Here is a 17,105-nt window from a genome sequence, read left to right as displayed (position 1 = left end):
GCAGCTTTTGTTTTGTACCCAAAAGAAAAACAAAAATTCGTCCAAAGTACAGTCCAAAAGGGCGGAGGTGGTGGAGCTCAATCAATCCAAAGCGGAGGCGAAACTGAAAGCGAGAGGAGAGAGAGAGAGACAGAGAGAGAGGGGGAGGAGCGGCGGTCGGCGGTCGGCTGGTCGTCTGCGACGCCTCGCTGCGGCCGACGCATTCGCCGCGGAGGTGGAGCTCGCCCTCTCCCGGTTCGCAGGAGCTCGAGTCGGTTCGTGTGTGAGGTGAGCTCCATGGAACCACTCCCGGGCGTGAGAGTGGGAGTGGGGATGCTTGTTCTTGCTGGGGTTGGGCGGTGGTTGCTGCCAGCCGCTCTGATGCGTGGCGTGGGGTTTGGCTTGGTTTGCTCTACCCGATCCGTGGCCCTGCCCGTGAATTTGACTCTCATTTCGCCCGCGATTTTTTGCGTCTCGCTCGATTTGGGTACCCGGCTGGCTAGTGGTTCTTCCATTCCGTGGACTTCTCCTGGCGTTTTGCGAGTGTTCTGAGCGTGAGTCCTGAATTTGTGTGCTTTTCCTGCATTTGTGTGCCTGCTGCGTTGCGAAGAGTTTGGGCACCGGTTGCAATGTCTGTCCCCTTTTTCGTTCCACCACGAAGTTCAGGCTTCAAAGTTTGCAAGACTGTATCTTTTGTAACTGTGCATGCTTTTTCCGTGCTTCGTTTCGTATTTGGGCTGGGATGGATTTCCCTTCATAGATGCTATAAAGAGCCAACAGTACTCTCACCCATTTGCTTCTAGATGCTATAAAGAGCCATTTAATGCTATTGTCGGTGCATGTTCACCGATTTTACTTGCTTAGTTACTTCTTTGAGCCTTTGTTCTTCAACCTGTACTTCGTTTAAGTTGTGGTTATGGTTGAGGGTTGACCGGAGAATTTGGGGGCAAACTTTTGTGCTTGCTTAGCAACATCAGTTACATTGTGCGGTTATTTCTAGGTGATGTACAGTAGCTGTTGAACGCAAAGAAGAAAAGGCTGTCATGGGGATTTCAGCTAAGTGGATCAAATCACTTGTTGGGATAAAAAAGCATGAAAAGGGGCGAAATGCTGAATGCAGCGATGCGGTAAGTCAACCCGTACAGATGTCTATAGCTTGTGATTTTTGCCTGCATTCCTGTGGGGTTCTTTGCTTTTGCCATTTTTTTTATTTGTCCTTTAGCAGGCATAGAATGATGCTAAGATTGCTAACACAGATGGTTTACCGAAACTCGTCTGAAGCCTGGACTCGGAACCACTTTTATTGTTGGCGTGTCTTTGTCATTTGATTCCCGTCGAGGGTTGTTGCCCCACTATTCAGTTCCTGTTATGAGCAGTGTCGCATGTTGGCCAAGTATATTCCACTATTCCGTCAAAGTCATGCATCATATAGTTAATTTCAACACATGCCATGCATTGATACTTGCATAGGTATCTTCATTTCTGATGATGTGTTGATGTTGTCGAGACTGATAATGCTCCCATCCTCTCAACCACCATAGGACATGAAAAAGGACTCGGACCAACTACTCAATTTGAAATGTTCTCTTCCCAATTGTTATTGTTGATATGGTTAAGCTCAAATTAAGCTGGTTTCTCAAGCAGATACCGTAGCCAGTTCTGGATCTTTTATTTCTATTACTTATTTACATCTAGCTGAACAACACCTAAAGGATCAAACATAGTTCAATTCATGGTTTTCTATGCTGAGGTTAAGAGAATAGTGCTGCTGTATTTTGGCAGGCACTGGCATTATGCTGCGCATATCTCTGTTAAACATTCTTTGTAATTTTGTCCAGTTGGTTATGCTGCTTTAAGATCACACTTTCTGAAAATTGCAGAGGAGCTCTGCTGTCCAGTTGCTACACAAACGGGAGCATTCTGTAGATACAGAAAGTGTTCCTGCGGCTGGAGAGCTCAGAGTACAAGCTGAACCATTGGCAGGTGACACAAACACAGAGACAATATTAAATTCCGCTTCCTCGCCGAGCATATCTCATCAAGTTTCTCAGACTGAACTTGGTACAATGGAGCATCAGGCTGCTGTAGCTATTCAGTCTGCCTTTCGAGCATTCCTGGTATTATAAGAATACTTTAGTTATCATGTTTCTGCCAAAACTAAGAAAAGTATGGAACATATTGCATTCTGCTGTAAGGGTTTCTGGTTGAGGGAACTTATCAAACAAAATTAACTGTTGCAAAATGCTGTAAGGGTTGTTAAACAATATAAGGTTATGGTTAGTCCTTCACTTGTAAAAATGGTAACCATGAACCAATCAAGCGGCTTCAAATGCGAGGAGTTTTAAATGTCATGTGTTTAAGTCATTTCTTCATTTGTCATTTCGTCATTAGTAGTATGCAGCTCAAAAGGTAGTTTGATATCTTTTGCATGGTCATATTTACCAGGCTAGGCGGGCGTTGCGGGCGTTAAAAGGACTAGTTAGACTCCAGGCACTTGTTAGGGGTCATGCTGTAAGAAAGCAAGCAGCAGAAACACTTCAGTGCATGCAAGCACTAGTAAGAGCTCAAGCTCGTGTCAGAGCGAGACGCGTCCGTGTTTCTTTGGAAAGCCAAGGGACCCCAAAGAAACCTCCTGAACAAAATGTTCATGAGGACCATGTTCGAGATATTGAGGTGAGAAACAGCATTCTCCAGACATCTGGTGTCTTTAATCATTTTCATCCTTACATGCTTAGGATATATGTCATGACAATGTAAGTCATCCCTAATAAATTTCTCAATTTATATGGCTACCTACTTATCCTGGATCTGGGGGTGGTTTGTCAAGGAAAAAGTGACACCAGTAGCCTGGTTCTGTTCTATTAGTATAAGTAATAAGACTGTCCATGACGTCGTGAATGCATTGGTTGTATTGTTGGCATGATTCACACTTTTTTATTTAGACTGTTTACATTTTGTCAAGTTAAGAAAGTTCCTGCTGCCAACAGTAATTGAAGAAACTAAGAAGCTTTAACTTGCTCTTTAAAGCATGCACAAAAAACTCAGGTGTTCCCTGACTTATATGAAGACTGAAGACAGTGGAATGGAATGTCAACTACAGCTTAGGCAATACTTCCTCTGATCACAAAAAAACATGTCGTTTTGGACAAAATGTAGGGTCCATATGGCATGGCTCCGGCTCCTTGCTATAGTGCACTTAGGAGTCGGAGCTGTTGAAGCCAAAATTAGTGGCTTCATTGGCTCCTAGTTCATTTTGAGAAGAGAGATAAAAACAGCTCCTTTGTAGTGCACATAGGAGCCGGAGCTGGCCAGAGCTCCACCAAACGGGGCTTAGTCAAACCTAAAAAACTACAAATATAAATAACTTAAATTATTTAGTCTGAAAACATCTAAGTTGTATGATAATTCTCATAAATGTGTAGGATTTTAAGAATAAATTCTGGAGAAATTAGTGCTCAAAGATATACATCGAAGACCGTGCAAAGTCAAATATGACAAGTATTTCTTTTACCAGACTACCAGAGGGAGTGTCAAGCTTGTGTGTTTAATCAAGTATGAGTTGAATGATCTAATGCGGTTACTGACCTTTTGCCAATTGCCACTGAAGAATTAACAATTCTGAGATGTGTTTATTGAAGTAAATGTTATTGAAAGTTTATTACCAATCAATGACATGCAGGAAGACTGGTGTGGCAGTATAGGCTCGGTAGAAGAAATGAAAGCTAAGGCATTAAAAAGGCAAGAGGCTGCGACTAAGAGGGAAAGGGCGATGGCATATGCTTTAACCCATCAGGTAACTTTGATCAATAATGTTATATCTGGAATGTGTTAATAGCTTGATGTTAATGCTTGAAAAACTAAAATATTTCTACACTAAAAACTAAATTAAAAGGCTCATCAGAGTCTTTTGATCATTTTCTTTTTTTTTCATTTCTGTTATTCAGAATCTGTTTAGGTAGTTGGAATGTAGGGTCGCTTACAGGTAAGTCAAGAGAATTAGTTGATACTGCGACTAGGAGGCGTGTAAATATATTATACGTTCAAGAGACTAAATGGAAGGGTCAGAAGGCGAAGGAGGTGGACAATACAGGTTTCAAGCTTTGGTACACAGGGACAGTCGCGAATAGAAATGGAGTAGGAGTTTTGATTGATAAAGCCTCAAGAATAGTGTGGTGGGAGTGAGAAGGCAAGGAGATATGATTATCTTAGTCAAGCTTGTTATTGGTGATATGGTCTTGAACGTAATTAGTGTGTATGCTCCCCAAGTAGGCCTCGACGAGAGTGCTAAGAGACAGTTCTGGGAAGACTTAGATGGCCTGATTAGAGCTGTACCTAGTAGTGAGTAGCTTTTTATAGGAGGTGATCTTAATGGGCATGTAGGTACTACAAGTGTAGGTTTTGAGGCACTTTATGGAGGTTTTATGTATGGTAGTAGGAATCAGGAGTGGCGGGAAGTTTTGGACTTCGCGGTAGCTTTTGACCTGATGATAGCCAACACTTTCTTTAGAAAGAGAGAATCTCATTAAGTGACTTTCAGTAGCGGACAACACTCTAGCCAGATTGACTTTGTTCTCGTAAGAAGAAAGGACAAACGAGCATGCTTGGGTTGCAAGGTGATACCAGGGGAGTGTGTTGTTTCTCAACATAAGCTTTTGGTGGCAGATTTTCGTTTTCAGGTGCGTGCCCGTAGAGATAAACAAGCTAAGATTGAAAGAACAAAGTGGTGGAAACTTAAAGGGGAGACGTCAGAGGTATTCAGTGAAATGGTTATCAAAAAGGGCTCTTGGAAGGAAGAAGAGGACATAAACAACATGTGGGAGAAGATGGCAACCAACATTCGGAAGGTGGCCTCAGAGGTGTGTGGAGTAACCAAAGAAAGTGGAGGCGAGGCTAAAGATATTTGGTGGTGGAACGAGGAAGTCCAAAAGACTATTAAGGAGAAGAAAGAATGCTATAGACGTTTGTACCATGACAGGAGTGTGGACAACATAGAGAAGTACAAGGTGGCAAAGAAGATTGCAAAGCGAGCTGTAAGTGTGGCAAAGGGTAGAGCGTACGAGGATCTTTATCAACATTTGAGTACGAAGGAAGGAGAGAAGGACATTTATAGGATGACTAGGGTTCGTGAGAGAAAGACAAGGGACTTCAACCAAGTTAAGTGCATTAAGGATGAAAGGGAGCATCTCTTGGTGAAGGAGGATGAGATCCGACATCGATGGCAAGAGTATTTTGACAAATTGTTTAATGGTAAGAATACGGACACAACCTTTCAGTTGGATGACTCTTTTGATGACACCAATAGGCGCTTTGTGCGAAGAATCCAAGAATCTGAGGTCAGAGAGGCGTTGAGAAGGATGAAAGGAGGTAAGGCGATGTGACCGGATGGTATCCCAATCAAGGTGTGGAGATGCCTTGGGGACATAGCTATAATATGGCTAACCAAGCTGTTTAACCATATTTTTCAATTGAACAAAATGTCTGATGAGTGGAGGAGAAGTATATTGGTACTGATTTACAAGAATAAAGGGGATATTCAAAGTTGAACTAATTACCGAGGAATTAAGTTGATGAGCCATACTATGAAGCTATGGGAGAGAGTTATCGAGCATCGCTTGAGAGCAATAACGCGGGTCTCTATGAACCAATTTGGTTTCATGCCCGAAAGGTCAACCATGGAAGTCATTTTCTTAATAAGACAAGTTATGTAGCCGTATAGGGAGAAGAAGAAGGATCTACACATGGTTTTTATTGACTTGGAGAAGGCTTATGATAAAATACCAAGAAATGTTATGTGGTGGGCTTTGGACAAACATAAAGTCCCAACGAAGTACGTCGGGTTCATTAAGGATATGTACAACAATGTTGTGACTAGTGTTCGAACAAGTGATGGAGACACGGATGACTCAAGGGTCAGCTTTGAGCCCTTATCTGTTTGCCTTAGTGATGGATGAGGTCACAAGGGACAAGGGGACATCCCTTAGTGTATGCTTTTCGCGGACGATGTAGTGCTAGTTGATGAAAGTCGGATAGGAGTGAATCAAAAATTGGAGTTATGGCTGGAGACTTTGGAGTTCAAAGGTTTTAGACTCAGTAGAACTAAAACTGAGTATATGAAATGTGACTTCGGCACTACTATTCGGGAGAAGGAATATATTAGTTTGGAAGGTCAAGTAGTGTCTAGGAATGATATCTTTCGATATTTAGGATCAATGCTACAGAGAGATGGTGATATTGATGAAGATGTTAGCCATAGAATCAAAGCAGGGTGGATGAAGTGGCGCCAAGCATCTGGTGTTCTATGTGACAAAAGGGTACCACAGAAGCTAAAAGGCAAGTTTTATAGGACGACGATTAGACCTGCTATGTTGTATGGTGCAGAATGTTGGCCTACGAAAAGACGACATGTTCAACAGATAAGTGTCGCGGAAATACGTATGTTGCGTTGGATTTGCGGTCATACAAGAAGGGATCGAGTTCGGAACGATGATATACGTGATAGATTAGGGGTAGCATCAATTGAAGAAAAGTTTGTCCAACACCGGTTGAGATGGTTTAGACATATCCAACGGAGACCTTCAGAGGCACTGGTGCATAGTGGAATTCTAAGCCCAGGATAGTAACGTGAAGAGAGGCAGAGGAAGACCGAAGTTGACTTGGTTAGATGCAATAAAAGGAGACTTGAAAGGATAGAATATACCCAAAGACTTAGCCTTAGATAGGAGTGCTTGAAAAACAACTATTCATGTGCCTGAACCTCGATTGCTTCTGCTGAGTTTCAACTCTAGCCTACTCCAATTTGTTTGGGACTTAAATGCTTTGTTGTTGTTGTTGTTGTTGTTCAAGGTATATAGTCACAATATTCTAGTCAAGAAGGATATTTGTGACTTCTGTTCATGTAGGTGTTTGTGTTGTGGATCACTATGTGTGGCTTAGCTCAACTGGCATTCTGTTGCTGCATACAATATTGCATATTCTGTGGTTTAGCAATTTGAAGTGGGTATAACCCCATCTTTATCAAAATTCTAGCAAATGGCTGTGGATAAACTACTTAGAATGTTCTCCTGTTGGCCTTGACAAGGTAGCCTGGACCGCGCACCATGTTAAAATAGATTCTGGTTGACTTACTGGAGCAATAGTGCTAGGCTGCTAGCGTACTAAAGCTCGATAAATATGAAAGCTCAAAGTTCACTTTTGGCTCGCCTAAAATGTATCCTGTTTGGCTACAGAACCTGCTACTGTTGTGTGTAAACTCACTTTTCTTTTCACTGACTGTGATCCGTAGATGCACAAGTTGTGCTAATTTGTGCTTACTTTTGTCAGTGGCAAGCAAGTTCAAGGAAACAGAAAGCAGCAAGCCTCCAAGACCAAGGGCTTGCAGGGGATGAGAACCAGTGGGGACGGAACTGGTTAGAGAGGTGGATGGCTGCACGCCCATGGGAGAACAGGTTACTTGACAGCAATGCCAAAGATAGTGTCACAGTTGGTGATGACAAACCAGCTGAGGAAGCCAAGGCTATAGCCCCGAACAAACCAAAAGGAAAAGTACCTGTTTCGACCACACAATCAAATGGATCACAGCAGAAGAAAGGTGCAGGCCACAAGAAGTCACATTCTGATGTAAGTGGCTCTTCATGGGGGCACTCTGCAGCTGTTCAACCAACCGCTTCTTTGGAGTCATCCAAGATAAAAGTGAAGCCATCGAACGAGATCACAGATGAAGTCAGCTCTCAACCTTCGAATTTGGCTTCCCGGTCCACAAGCAATCCAAAAGAAAGACCAGCACAAATCAATGCACCAGCAAAGAAGCGATTATCCCTTCCTAACAATGGTAAATCATCTGTCTGTGTATATTATTGCCATCACAGTTCCTTAGCCCTCTTTCAGAAAAATGCATATACCTGGACTCTCAAAAAGTGCTATGTCCTACTCCTACTCCTACAATAATCTACAGTTACATATTTGTGTTGATATGTTGTCATGCATTTGAGCAAGACATCAGCAGTTGAAGCTTTGAAAGCAATTGATTGATGCTCGTCACTTATGGTGCAGCAATAGCCAGTGGGGGAGTAGGAAAGCGCCCTACCAACAGTAGTCGGACAGCCCAGGCCTCAAGATTGAAGAATGCCAAAGGAGCCTCCAAGTCTGGAACAAGAGATCAGCCGGGGCCTGCTAACTCAGCCGCGAAGCCACAGTTGAGACACTAGCCTGAGAATGAATCCCTTCCATTTTTATTGGGACACATCGCAATGCCCCTTTGTCATTCATGTTGTTGCATCTTTGTATATATAGACCGGAAAACAAACCCCACATCTGAACTGATGCCATGTTGTGTTCTATGACTCTGCATGTGAGATTGTTAGCGAGTAGTGTCGCAGGGTGTTGTTGTACATTGTTGGTTTACGTTGCTGTTATCTGTCATTGTGTTATGTATTTTTCTCTTCAAATTGCCTCCTTTCAAACTGCTCAGTATATGTGGACATTTGAAAAACCATGCTCAGTATGTGGACATTTGAAAAACCATGTGTTCTGAATTCTGTGATTCGGTCTTCAGCACCAGTGAGCCTGTTCATTTGGCTGTGGCTTGTTGTAAACGATCGTAAATTTCCAATCAGAACATTATTTTTCTCTCACATAAACCAGCCAATAGTACTTCTTCACGAACCAGCAACGATACGAAACAGCCAATCGAACAGGCTGATGGTTGGTGGTGGTGTTATGGGTATAAAGCCCCCATGTTCTCGTTACATGGCCCTTTTCTTGAAGCTTCCTGCAGACTAAAGGCCATCCAGATTCTTCCTTATGGGGGCACAGGGGCACACAGGATTGCATGCCAGGACAAGGTGTTCATTTGATTGCACACTTCTGTGTTTTGTAGTGCGGCAGTGTGGTACTAGTGCTTTTGCAAAGAGGATTGTATGATGGATGCTCGAGTGCAATCGTGCAGATCAAAGCAGCCTCCTTTGCAGGTTTCTTTAGAGGCTCGACGGAAAGCTGAGGCCGCCTTGTGTGCCACCTGCTAGGAACTTGCATCTCTCTCTTTGACCATGTTTATATATGCTTGTTGTGCTCCGTTGTGTTAGTGTTGTGCTGACCCTGTGTGTTGCATGCACCTGTCCATGGTGTGTGAAAACATATATGCATACGCTAGGATAAGAAACACTCCTAGGATTTATTTATCGTATTTGTTTAATCAATTGGCAACCATCAGTCTTTTCGTTTCGTCGTAAACGATCGTGGATTATTTACTGCTGGCTGGTTTGGTGTGAAAGAAAAATACTGTTCTGACTGGAAATTTACGATCGTTTACGACCAAGCGAACATGCCACATGATTATGTTAAGTAAGATTAAAAAAAATTTCAAGACTGCTTGCTGCCAAGATTCGTTTTTATGTAGCGGTCGTCGGAAAGTCGATGTAGAGGATTACCATGACAAGAGGGGAGAAGGAAAATTAGCCAGAGGCCAATTGGGTGTTGTTTGGATTTGTGGTTTGTGAAATTGCAAGCAAATTTGGAGAGGTCCACACCATGCTGTCGTCGTTCGGCAGACACGTGGGCCCGGGACACATAAACGTCCACATCGCCCAACTAAATTTGTACGGTTACACTTTTTCTTTTTCCCCCTAGGATAGGATAGGAATTCTGAGACTGTACACTGTATAGCCTGCATGATTCCACCGTCACCACCAGTCCACCGCCACTGGAATGGAACTATGGAAGAAAAAGAAAAAGGCACACGAGGCGTGTGCGTGCGTACACTTGTGAGCTCCACGTTTTCCCAACCATTGAAAAATGCGGTTCAAATGGGAAATGGTCATGCAGCAGCCATCCACGTGAGCCTGATCGTTTGACTGTGGCTTGTCGTAAATGATCGTAAATTTCCAGTTGGAATAGTATTTTTCTCTTACACAAATCAGCCAGCAGTACTTCTTCACGAACCAGTAACGATACGAACCAGCCAACCGAACAGGCTATGCTCCTCCCGATCCCGGACCCTGCCGACAGCCGTCACTGGCCCCACGTGTCATCCTGAACCCAAGGCCGATAGGCCAAAGGGGACTAGGGAAGTAGGGGACGTGAGTGAGCGAGTGGCACTGGTCCATGGCTCCTTCCCTTCCCATGTCCTGTCGGCTCACCCACTAATAAATAGTTACTACTACTTGTATGTGAGGCCTCGTTCGCGTGCCTTTAAATCCGGTTTGATCCACTTCTTTTTTTTATCTGGAACAGTGTTTTCTCTCACAAATTCCTTCAGCATTCCTCCAAACCATCCAAATTCGCGTGCCCTTAAACCTGGCTTGATCCGCTTCTTTTTTATCCGGAACCGTGTTTTTCTCTCACAAATTCCTCCAGTATTTCTCCAAACCATCCAAATTCCTCCAGAATTCCTCCAAGCGAACAAGCCCAACAAATAGCAACGGGTGATTAATGATTAATAATAGTACTCAGTCCGTCCCCAAACAAATCAATTCCTACTAAATAAATCAATTTCTAAAATCCATGCAGGTGAAACTATCTTAAGTTTAACTAAATTTATAGAAAAAGAGTAACAACATTTATGACTTAAATTAAGCACATTATGAAAATATATTCGACACTTCTCCTATATTTCAGGTGCTTGAATTTTAAGATGATTTTAGACAACCCTCTTGTACACCAATTAGTATAAATAAATTGTCACTTTTGTAATTTGTTATTTGTCTTTGTGTCGTACATATCAATTTTTTATTTGTTTGTCCGTCTATATAAATAATTGTAAGTTGTTAAATTGTATTTGTGCCAACACACATAAGATTTTGTTAGGTTTGTGGTTTTGTCTAACGGGTTTTTTAATTTTCGGAATAAAAAAATGCAGATTGTGTCTATAGAAGTTGCAACGAACTAAAACTGTAATTTTAGTATAAAATATATGCAATAATCGTCACCTAAAAGAACACTAAAATTCAGGCATCTGAAATTTAGCAATCCTTATATTCGATGGTATATCTAATGATACTAATTTGATGTTATAAATCTTTATGGATTTTATTATAGATTCGGTCACACAACTCTAACAATTTATTTATTCAGGGACATAGGTATGGGAATATACAAGAGTAATATATAATAATGAAAGTGAATAACATATAAATAAATTGAATTAATTAATTATGAATTGACGGGCAACCGCAACCCCCTCGGCGCCTGACTGATTTTAATCGACGCCTGAACATTCACGCCCAACCACTTCTGCTACTAATAGCAGCCAGCAGCCACCTGCAGGTCCGATGCACGGGACGGGCGTGTTCCTTGTGTTCTTTTCGTACAGGTTTCGGATTTTCCTTCGGATTCGGCCGGTGATGATCGAAGCTCGCAAGGGCATCTCCAAGAATATTTGTAATGTTTAATAAATCATTACTTGGATGGTTATTTGTAAAAATAGGTTTTTATATATTTTCACTCTCCAACATTTCTTTTTAAAGGAGATGAGCCGATTGTGAGCTCGCTTCTAGAACGCATAACTGTATTTGTTGCTGATGAACAATAAGCCCACGAGTAATTGAAAACCACACATTTTTTTAAAAAAATTCTACATGTATACTTTAAAGAGTCATTGTCGTTTTTTATCTTTAGCTAGCAAAAAAATTTCAAAATAAAAGATGATTATAGGCCCTGTTTGGTTCCAAGCTTCTAAAATTTTTAGGAGGTAAAAGTTTTAGGAGCTTTTATGAGGCTGCTAAAACCTCCTAAAAAAGTGTTTCGTTCCATCTCCTAAAACTGACTAAAAGCAATAAATGCACTAGCAAATAGACCATGCAGCCCTCCTCTTTACCCCTGCTCCTAAAGTTTTGCAATAAAGGAGGGGTAGTGGGGGTCCAGGATGGACTTTAGAAGCTTTTAGGAGGGGGTGGAGCTCCTAAAGTTTTTGGCCCCTCCTAGAATTTTTAGAAGCTTTTATGAGGAGGTGTTTGGTTCTTTAGGCAAATTCTATCCAGATTCTAGCTCCTAAAAAGGGTAACCAAACAGGGCCATGCTCTCTTCATCCATAGAAGAATACAGTTCTCATATTTCGAGAAACCAAATACTTTCAAGTTTGACTAAATTTATATCAAAGAAATACTAACACTTATGATGCAAAATATCATTAAATTCGTTATGAAATATACTTTCGTAATAAACCAATTTAGAGAATAAGTGTAAATACTATTCACTGTAAATTTGGTCAAATAAAGACAACTTTACAACTTTAGCCGACACGAATCCATAGTTGTGTTTTTTTTGGACGGAGCGAGTATTTAGATAACCAATTAAATAAGCTTTTTAGTGGATTTTTAAACTAAAATACCTATTCCTAGTAATTAGGAAATGTATAGAGTCTCTAAAAGTTGCTCTAAAGTAGTAATACATGTACTCCTCTATACTGAAAAAAGATATACAGTGATTTAGACCCCACAAATGACATTCTTCGCCTCTCCAATCCATGTTCTCCATAATTGTCTAGTTCCGAATGTTTTAAAACTCAGCGACGCTAATAACGACCTGGATGTTAGAGTCACTCTGATGTTAAATTCCCGGCTATAAAGAGAGAGCAAAACTTGGTGGCCCATAAAGGTACTCCCAATGCACAAATCATCATAATTTCTATGAACATTAATTGTGCTGCCACCTAAGCGTTTTGCTGATGTGGCAAGGTAGTTATTGAAGAGAGAGAGCAAAAATTATAGAAACCGGGTCTAAATTAGAAACCATGTCTACACGAGAATCAAGACATGAAGGGATGCGATTGGTAGAGAATAGAGAGAGAATGTATGTGATTGGATAAAAAAATATTCTGTAGAAACTATCCATTGAAACTATGGTTTCTATATGTAGTGTCTATAGAAATTAATAGGTATTTCTAGCATTAGGAGTGCCCTAATAAACTCAAGTTACTTTGAGTATAGGACTAATAATAACTATTGCTAGATTAAACTTGGCGCTCGCCGTCACTCCCCTTCCGTACACAAGTGTCTCCCCTAAATTGAGAGTTTAGTTATTCATATACTTCTTCAATTAGGTCTCTAAATATTGTCATCATTTATTTTAGGTTTCTCACTAGCCAAATATAGAAAGCGAGAATGACTCTTTAGAGTGAACATAAGATATTGAGAAACTATTGGAGAGTAGAGAAATATAGAAAGCGATTTTTACTCTGACTCTCCAAATGAGGATTTAGAAAGTGGGTTTAACCTTAAAGGTGCTATGAGCATAACCTTAGTGTGCACTTCCAACCATGGAATAGATGGTTAACCTCCGAATTAATCTTAGTTAGATCTACTACCCCTCTAATTTTTTAATTGGTCCAATATACCCTTTAATAGCATTTTACCGTACAAACTGATTTTTAAGTCAAGACAAGATAATACTAGTTTTACACTTTTCAATCCTCTAGTTTTAGGTATTAATTAATACTCCGTCACTCCCCTTCCTACACAAGTGTCTTCCTCCCTCTTTTCCTCTTTCGTCTTTCCCCATCCCTGCTCTGCTTCGTCTCCACTCCTCCCTCCGCCGCCCCCCCGCCGCGCGATTGGGCTCTAGACCCTCATCGGATCCGCCGCCGCGCGCGTCGCCATTCCCCGCGCCGCCTCCCCGTTTCACTCAGCCCGCCGGTTCCCGTCCCTGCGCCTTCGGCAGGCGGTTTCCCTCCCGCGCCTGCCTTCCCCCCTTTCCGTTTCCTGATCCTGGTCCTGGTTCGCGGGTTCTCGAATTCGCGCGCTCTCCTCCTCCTGCGGCGGCCGATGCCCGCGTCCTCCGCCGTGGCGGTGGCGAGATCTGGCCCGTGCGTGGCAGGGAACCGACCCCTCCTGACCTGAGCCGCGGGGGTTCCGTGTTCCATTCTGTCTTCTGTTCCGGCCAGAGGATCGCAGTCGCAAGGCTGAGGAGCAGGTGAGATGGCGCCGCCGTACGCCGCCTCGCCGTACGTGCTGTCGCTGTCGCTGCTGCTGCTCTCCGTCCCGGCCGTCTTCCTCCTCGCGCCGCGCCTCATCCCGCCGCGCACGCTCCCGGCCATCCCGGACGCCGACGAGACGGAGGACCTCGCGCTGTTCCGCCGCGCCGTGCTCCTCTCCGCCGCCCCCTCCAAGACCGGCCCCGCCTCCGCCTCGAGCTTCTTCGGCGCGGCCCACCGACAGAGGAAGCAGAAGGTGGCCTTCCTCTTCCTCACCAACTCTGACCTCGTCTTCGCGCCGCTCTGGGAGAAGTTCTTCGCGGGCCACCACGACCTCCTCAACGTGTACGTCCACACCGACCCGGCCGCGGCGCTGCTCCTCCCGCCCACGCCTTCCTTCCGGGGCCGCGTCATCCGGGGAAAAGCCACCGCGCGCGCCTCCGCCACGCTCATCTCCGCCGCGCGCCGCCTCCTCGCCACCGCGCTGCTGGACGACCCGGCCAACCACTTCTTCGCGCTGCTCTCCCAGTCCTGCGTCCCGCTGCGGCCCTTCCCGTCCCTCTACCGAACGCTCGCAGCCGACAATGCCGGCCCGCGCGGCCGCCACCGCAGCTTCATCGAGATCCTCGACGCCGAGCCCACGCTGCACGACCGCTACTACGCGCGCGGCGACGACGTGATGCTCCCCGAGGTGCCCTACGAGAGCTTCCGCGTCGGCTCCCAGTTCTTCGTGCTCACCAGGAGGCACGCCGTCATGGTGGTCAGGGACCGGAGGCTCTGGAACAAGTTCAAGCTGCCGTGCCTCGTCAAGAGGAAGTTCTCGTGCTACCCGGAGGAGCACTACTTCCCCACGCTGCTGGACATGCAGGACCCCGCCGGATGCACCAAGTTCACGCTCACCAGAGTCAACTGGACCGACTCTTTCGACGGCCATCCCCACACGTACCAGCCAGAGGAGGTGTCCGCCGAGCTCATCAGGGAGCTCAGGAAGTCCAATGGCACATACTCCCACATGTTTGCGCGCAAATTCGCGCCTGGATGCCTTGCGCCGCTCATGGAGATTGCCGACTCTGTCATTCTTCGTGACTAGGCTGCTTGCCTTCCTCCGTTTGCACAACTGGAAGAGCTGAGGTAATTAACTTATTCTTTCTGCATTCGTTTTTTTAAGTTTCTAGTGTGCCAAGTTTTGTTAGGTTGAAATCAGAAACAGACAGCAAGAATTAAGAAATTGATCATAATCAGTGGGCATGCCATATTAGACTGTGTTTGGTTCAAAGCTTGTGGGTTTTGTACTTCTTTTCGGCTGCTATTGTGAAACGCCGTGTAACTGACTATGGTATCCTCACATGATAAGACTGTACCGTACAACCTTCTTAGGTATTCACAAACTTGGAACTGTTAACTTTTTTTTTGGGCGCAAACTTGGAACTGTTAACTTGCAAGAGTAATAGCTTGTATTCAGTTGGGCATTTCATATTCGCTTGTCTTATAATCCGTACTTTCCAGCTTTTTTTTAAGCTGGAACAGTGTTTTTCTCTCACAATAAATCAGCCGGAGCAGTGTTTCGGCTTGTTTTTTCAGCGAAGCGAACGGGGCCATTAGATTGCATCTGATCCAAAACAGTTGGGTTTATATTTACTTCTGGATAGTATTGAGAATTGTTGTTACTGACTATGTTATCAGTGCATGGCAGAAGGATGTTAGCTTACCTCTTCACATTCACAGACTTGCAAACTGTTAACCTGTAGAAGAACAAGAGTACAAGACATTGTATTAACTCTGATATTATACAGAAGATTGCAAGATCATACTTGCTGCTGTATTACCCATTTCTTTGGTCTTGGCGGGGCTCATGGATCAGGTTCATGAAAAGAATATAACAGAAATTTTGTATTCTTCTGCAGGGTTGTGATGTGATGAACAAGCGTAAGCTGATCCATCCATTCCCTTTGGAATTCTTCAGAGAGGAGCAACCAGCACCAAACCTACTTTGTTTTGCGCCTGCAGTTGATCTTTGGCAGTTGGATGCCACGCTCAGAGGGTATGATGGCGGTGTTGGTGGCGAATGGCCCCAGCTGCCTCTTGTGAGTATTTTAATTTTTTTTGTGCGTCTTGTTTCTTTCTTCTCCCCAACGAGAGCTGCGTGGTGGCTAAAGATGATGGAGAAGTTGGCACGTAATAGGGTCGTAGTTAGCATGATCATCCTGTGTATTTGCATGGAGACAATCTGTCGGTACATGCAGTGATGGTTTGTAGCATCTGTTGCATATATTACATATGTCAATATCACGCCTTCTTAAAATACATCATTTGTGTCATGGCACCATTGGCTTGCCTTTGAAGTCATCAGTCAGTCGGTCTGTTCGCTGGTTGGTTTTTAGGCTGATAAGCCCGGCTGGTGCTGGTTTATTGTGAGAGAAAAACATCGTTGGCTGGCTGATAAGCCCTAGCTGAAACCAACAAGCGAATAGGTTGAGTGTAGCGTTAACATCTTGCAGGCTTTTACACCTGTCTTTGCTTGCTTGCCCTTGTTTAAAGCCTAAAGACCAATTTTTCTTCTAGCCTAAAGAGCAATAGTACTGTGTCAATACTAACAAAACAACTAACTAAAGCAACCATTAAACAACACATTACACTCAATGTATCATGTTTTATGTTGGACGGATCAAGTAGTTCTGGATTCTGCTCAGAAGTGCACATTTTAAATCTTCTGTTAGTTATATATACTTCGAAGCACACAGATCTTGATTTCTTTTTTGGTTAGCTATATCTACCTGGAAGCAGCCAGTGGAGCGGTCCAAATGCCGTACTATAGAATTAGGCCAAATAAAGTGGGTTCCTGCAGTTCTCCATGTTTTCCTCTCCCCCCCTGTTTTCTTTTGGTGTTCTTGTCCTTTTTGGTTGCTTCTTGGTAGGGGAGGTGAGGTGGGTGCATGGAAAGGGGCACTGGGCCAGATTTGCATACTACTATTATGTGCTGATGTGCTCAATCAACAACCGCAAAGTCCCAAGGAGATTTTGTGCACCCATTCATGACGGCAGCATGATGAGGATGACTTCATTATGCGAAAGGTATGAGTTCATTATGTGCTGCTTTGGTACGTAAATCCTATGATCCCATGTACGTAAATCCTACCCCTATCCTATAAGTACCTCCGAAGCACTGAGTCGGCAGATCTCGAGATTCACTAAGTATCTCCGAAGGACTGAGCCGGCAGATCTC

At 43.7% G+C, this 17,105-nt stretch overlaps 2 protein-coding genes across 2 annotated transcripts; both read left to right on the top strand.

The window, feature by feature from the left end:
* The first annotated feature begins 38 nt into the window (after positions 1-38).
* LOC136505202 (protein IQ-DOMAIN 5-like) lies at positions 39-8,480 on the top strand. The gene is made up of 7 exons (XM_066500336.1): positions 39-267; positions 980-1,106; positions 1,860-2,096; positions 2,425-2,652; positions 3,659-3,772; positions 7,300-7,807; positions 8,029-8,480. The coding sequence occupies exons 2-7, from the start codon at positions 1,023-1,025 to the stop codon at positions 8,181-8,183; spliced, it is 1,326 nt and encodes a 441-aa protein (XP_066356433.1). The 5' UTR covers positions 39-267; positions 980-1,022; the 3' UTR covers positions 8,184-8,480.
* A 4,946-nt stretch (positions 8,481-13,426) lies between these two features.
* On the top strand, positions 13,427-16,215 carry LOC136502823 (glycosyltransferase BC10-like). Its single transcript, XM_066498082.1, has 2 exons — positions 13,427-15,013; positions 15,787-16,215. Exon 1 carries the CDS (start codon positions 13,887-13,889, stop codon positions 14,970-14,972), a length of 1,086 nt encoding a protein of 361 aa, XP_066354179.1. The 5' UTR covers positions 13,427-13,886; the 3' UTR covers positions 14,973-15,013; positions 15,787-16,215.
* The last annotated feature ends 890 nt before the right edge of the window (positions 16,216-17,105 follow it).

This window comes from Miscanthus floridulus, chromosome 14 (assembly GCF_019320115.1).
Source record: "Miscanthus floridulus cultivar M001 chromosome 14, ASM1932011v1, whole genome shotgun sequence".
Classification (NCBI taxonomy): Eukaryota; Viridiplantae; Streptophyta; class Magnoliopsida; order Poales; family Poaceae; genus Miscanthus; species Miscanthus floridulus.
This window is presented reverse-complemented; position numbering and strand designations above follow the sequence as displayed.

Coding starts and splice junctions, on each gene's coding strand:
- LOC136505202 (XM_066500336.1), top strand. CDS start 1,023: ATGGGGATTTCAGCTAAGTGGATCAAATCACTTGTTGGGATAAAAAAG. Junction 2,653..3,658: donor ACCATGTTCGAGATATTGAG/GTGAGAAACAGC, acceptor AATGACATGCAG/GAAGACTGGTGTGGCAGTAT. Junction 3,773..7,299: donor CATATGCTTTAACCCATCAG/GTAACTTTGATC, acceptor TACTTTTGTCAG/TGGCAAGCAAGTTCAAGGAA.
- LOC136502823 (XM_066498082.1), top strand. CDS start 13,887: ATGGCGCCGCCGTACGCCGCCTCGCCGTACGTGCTGTCGCTGTCGCTG.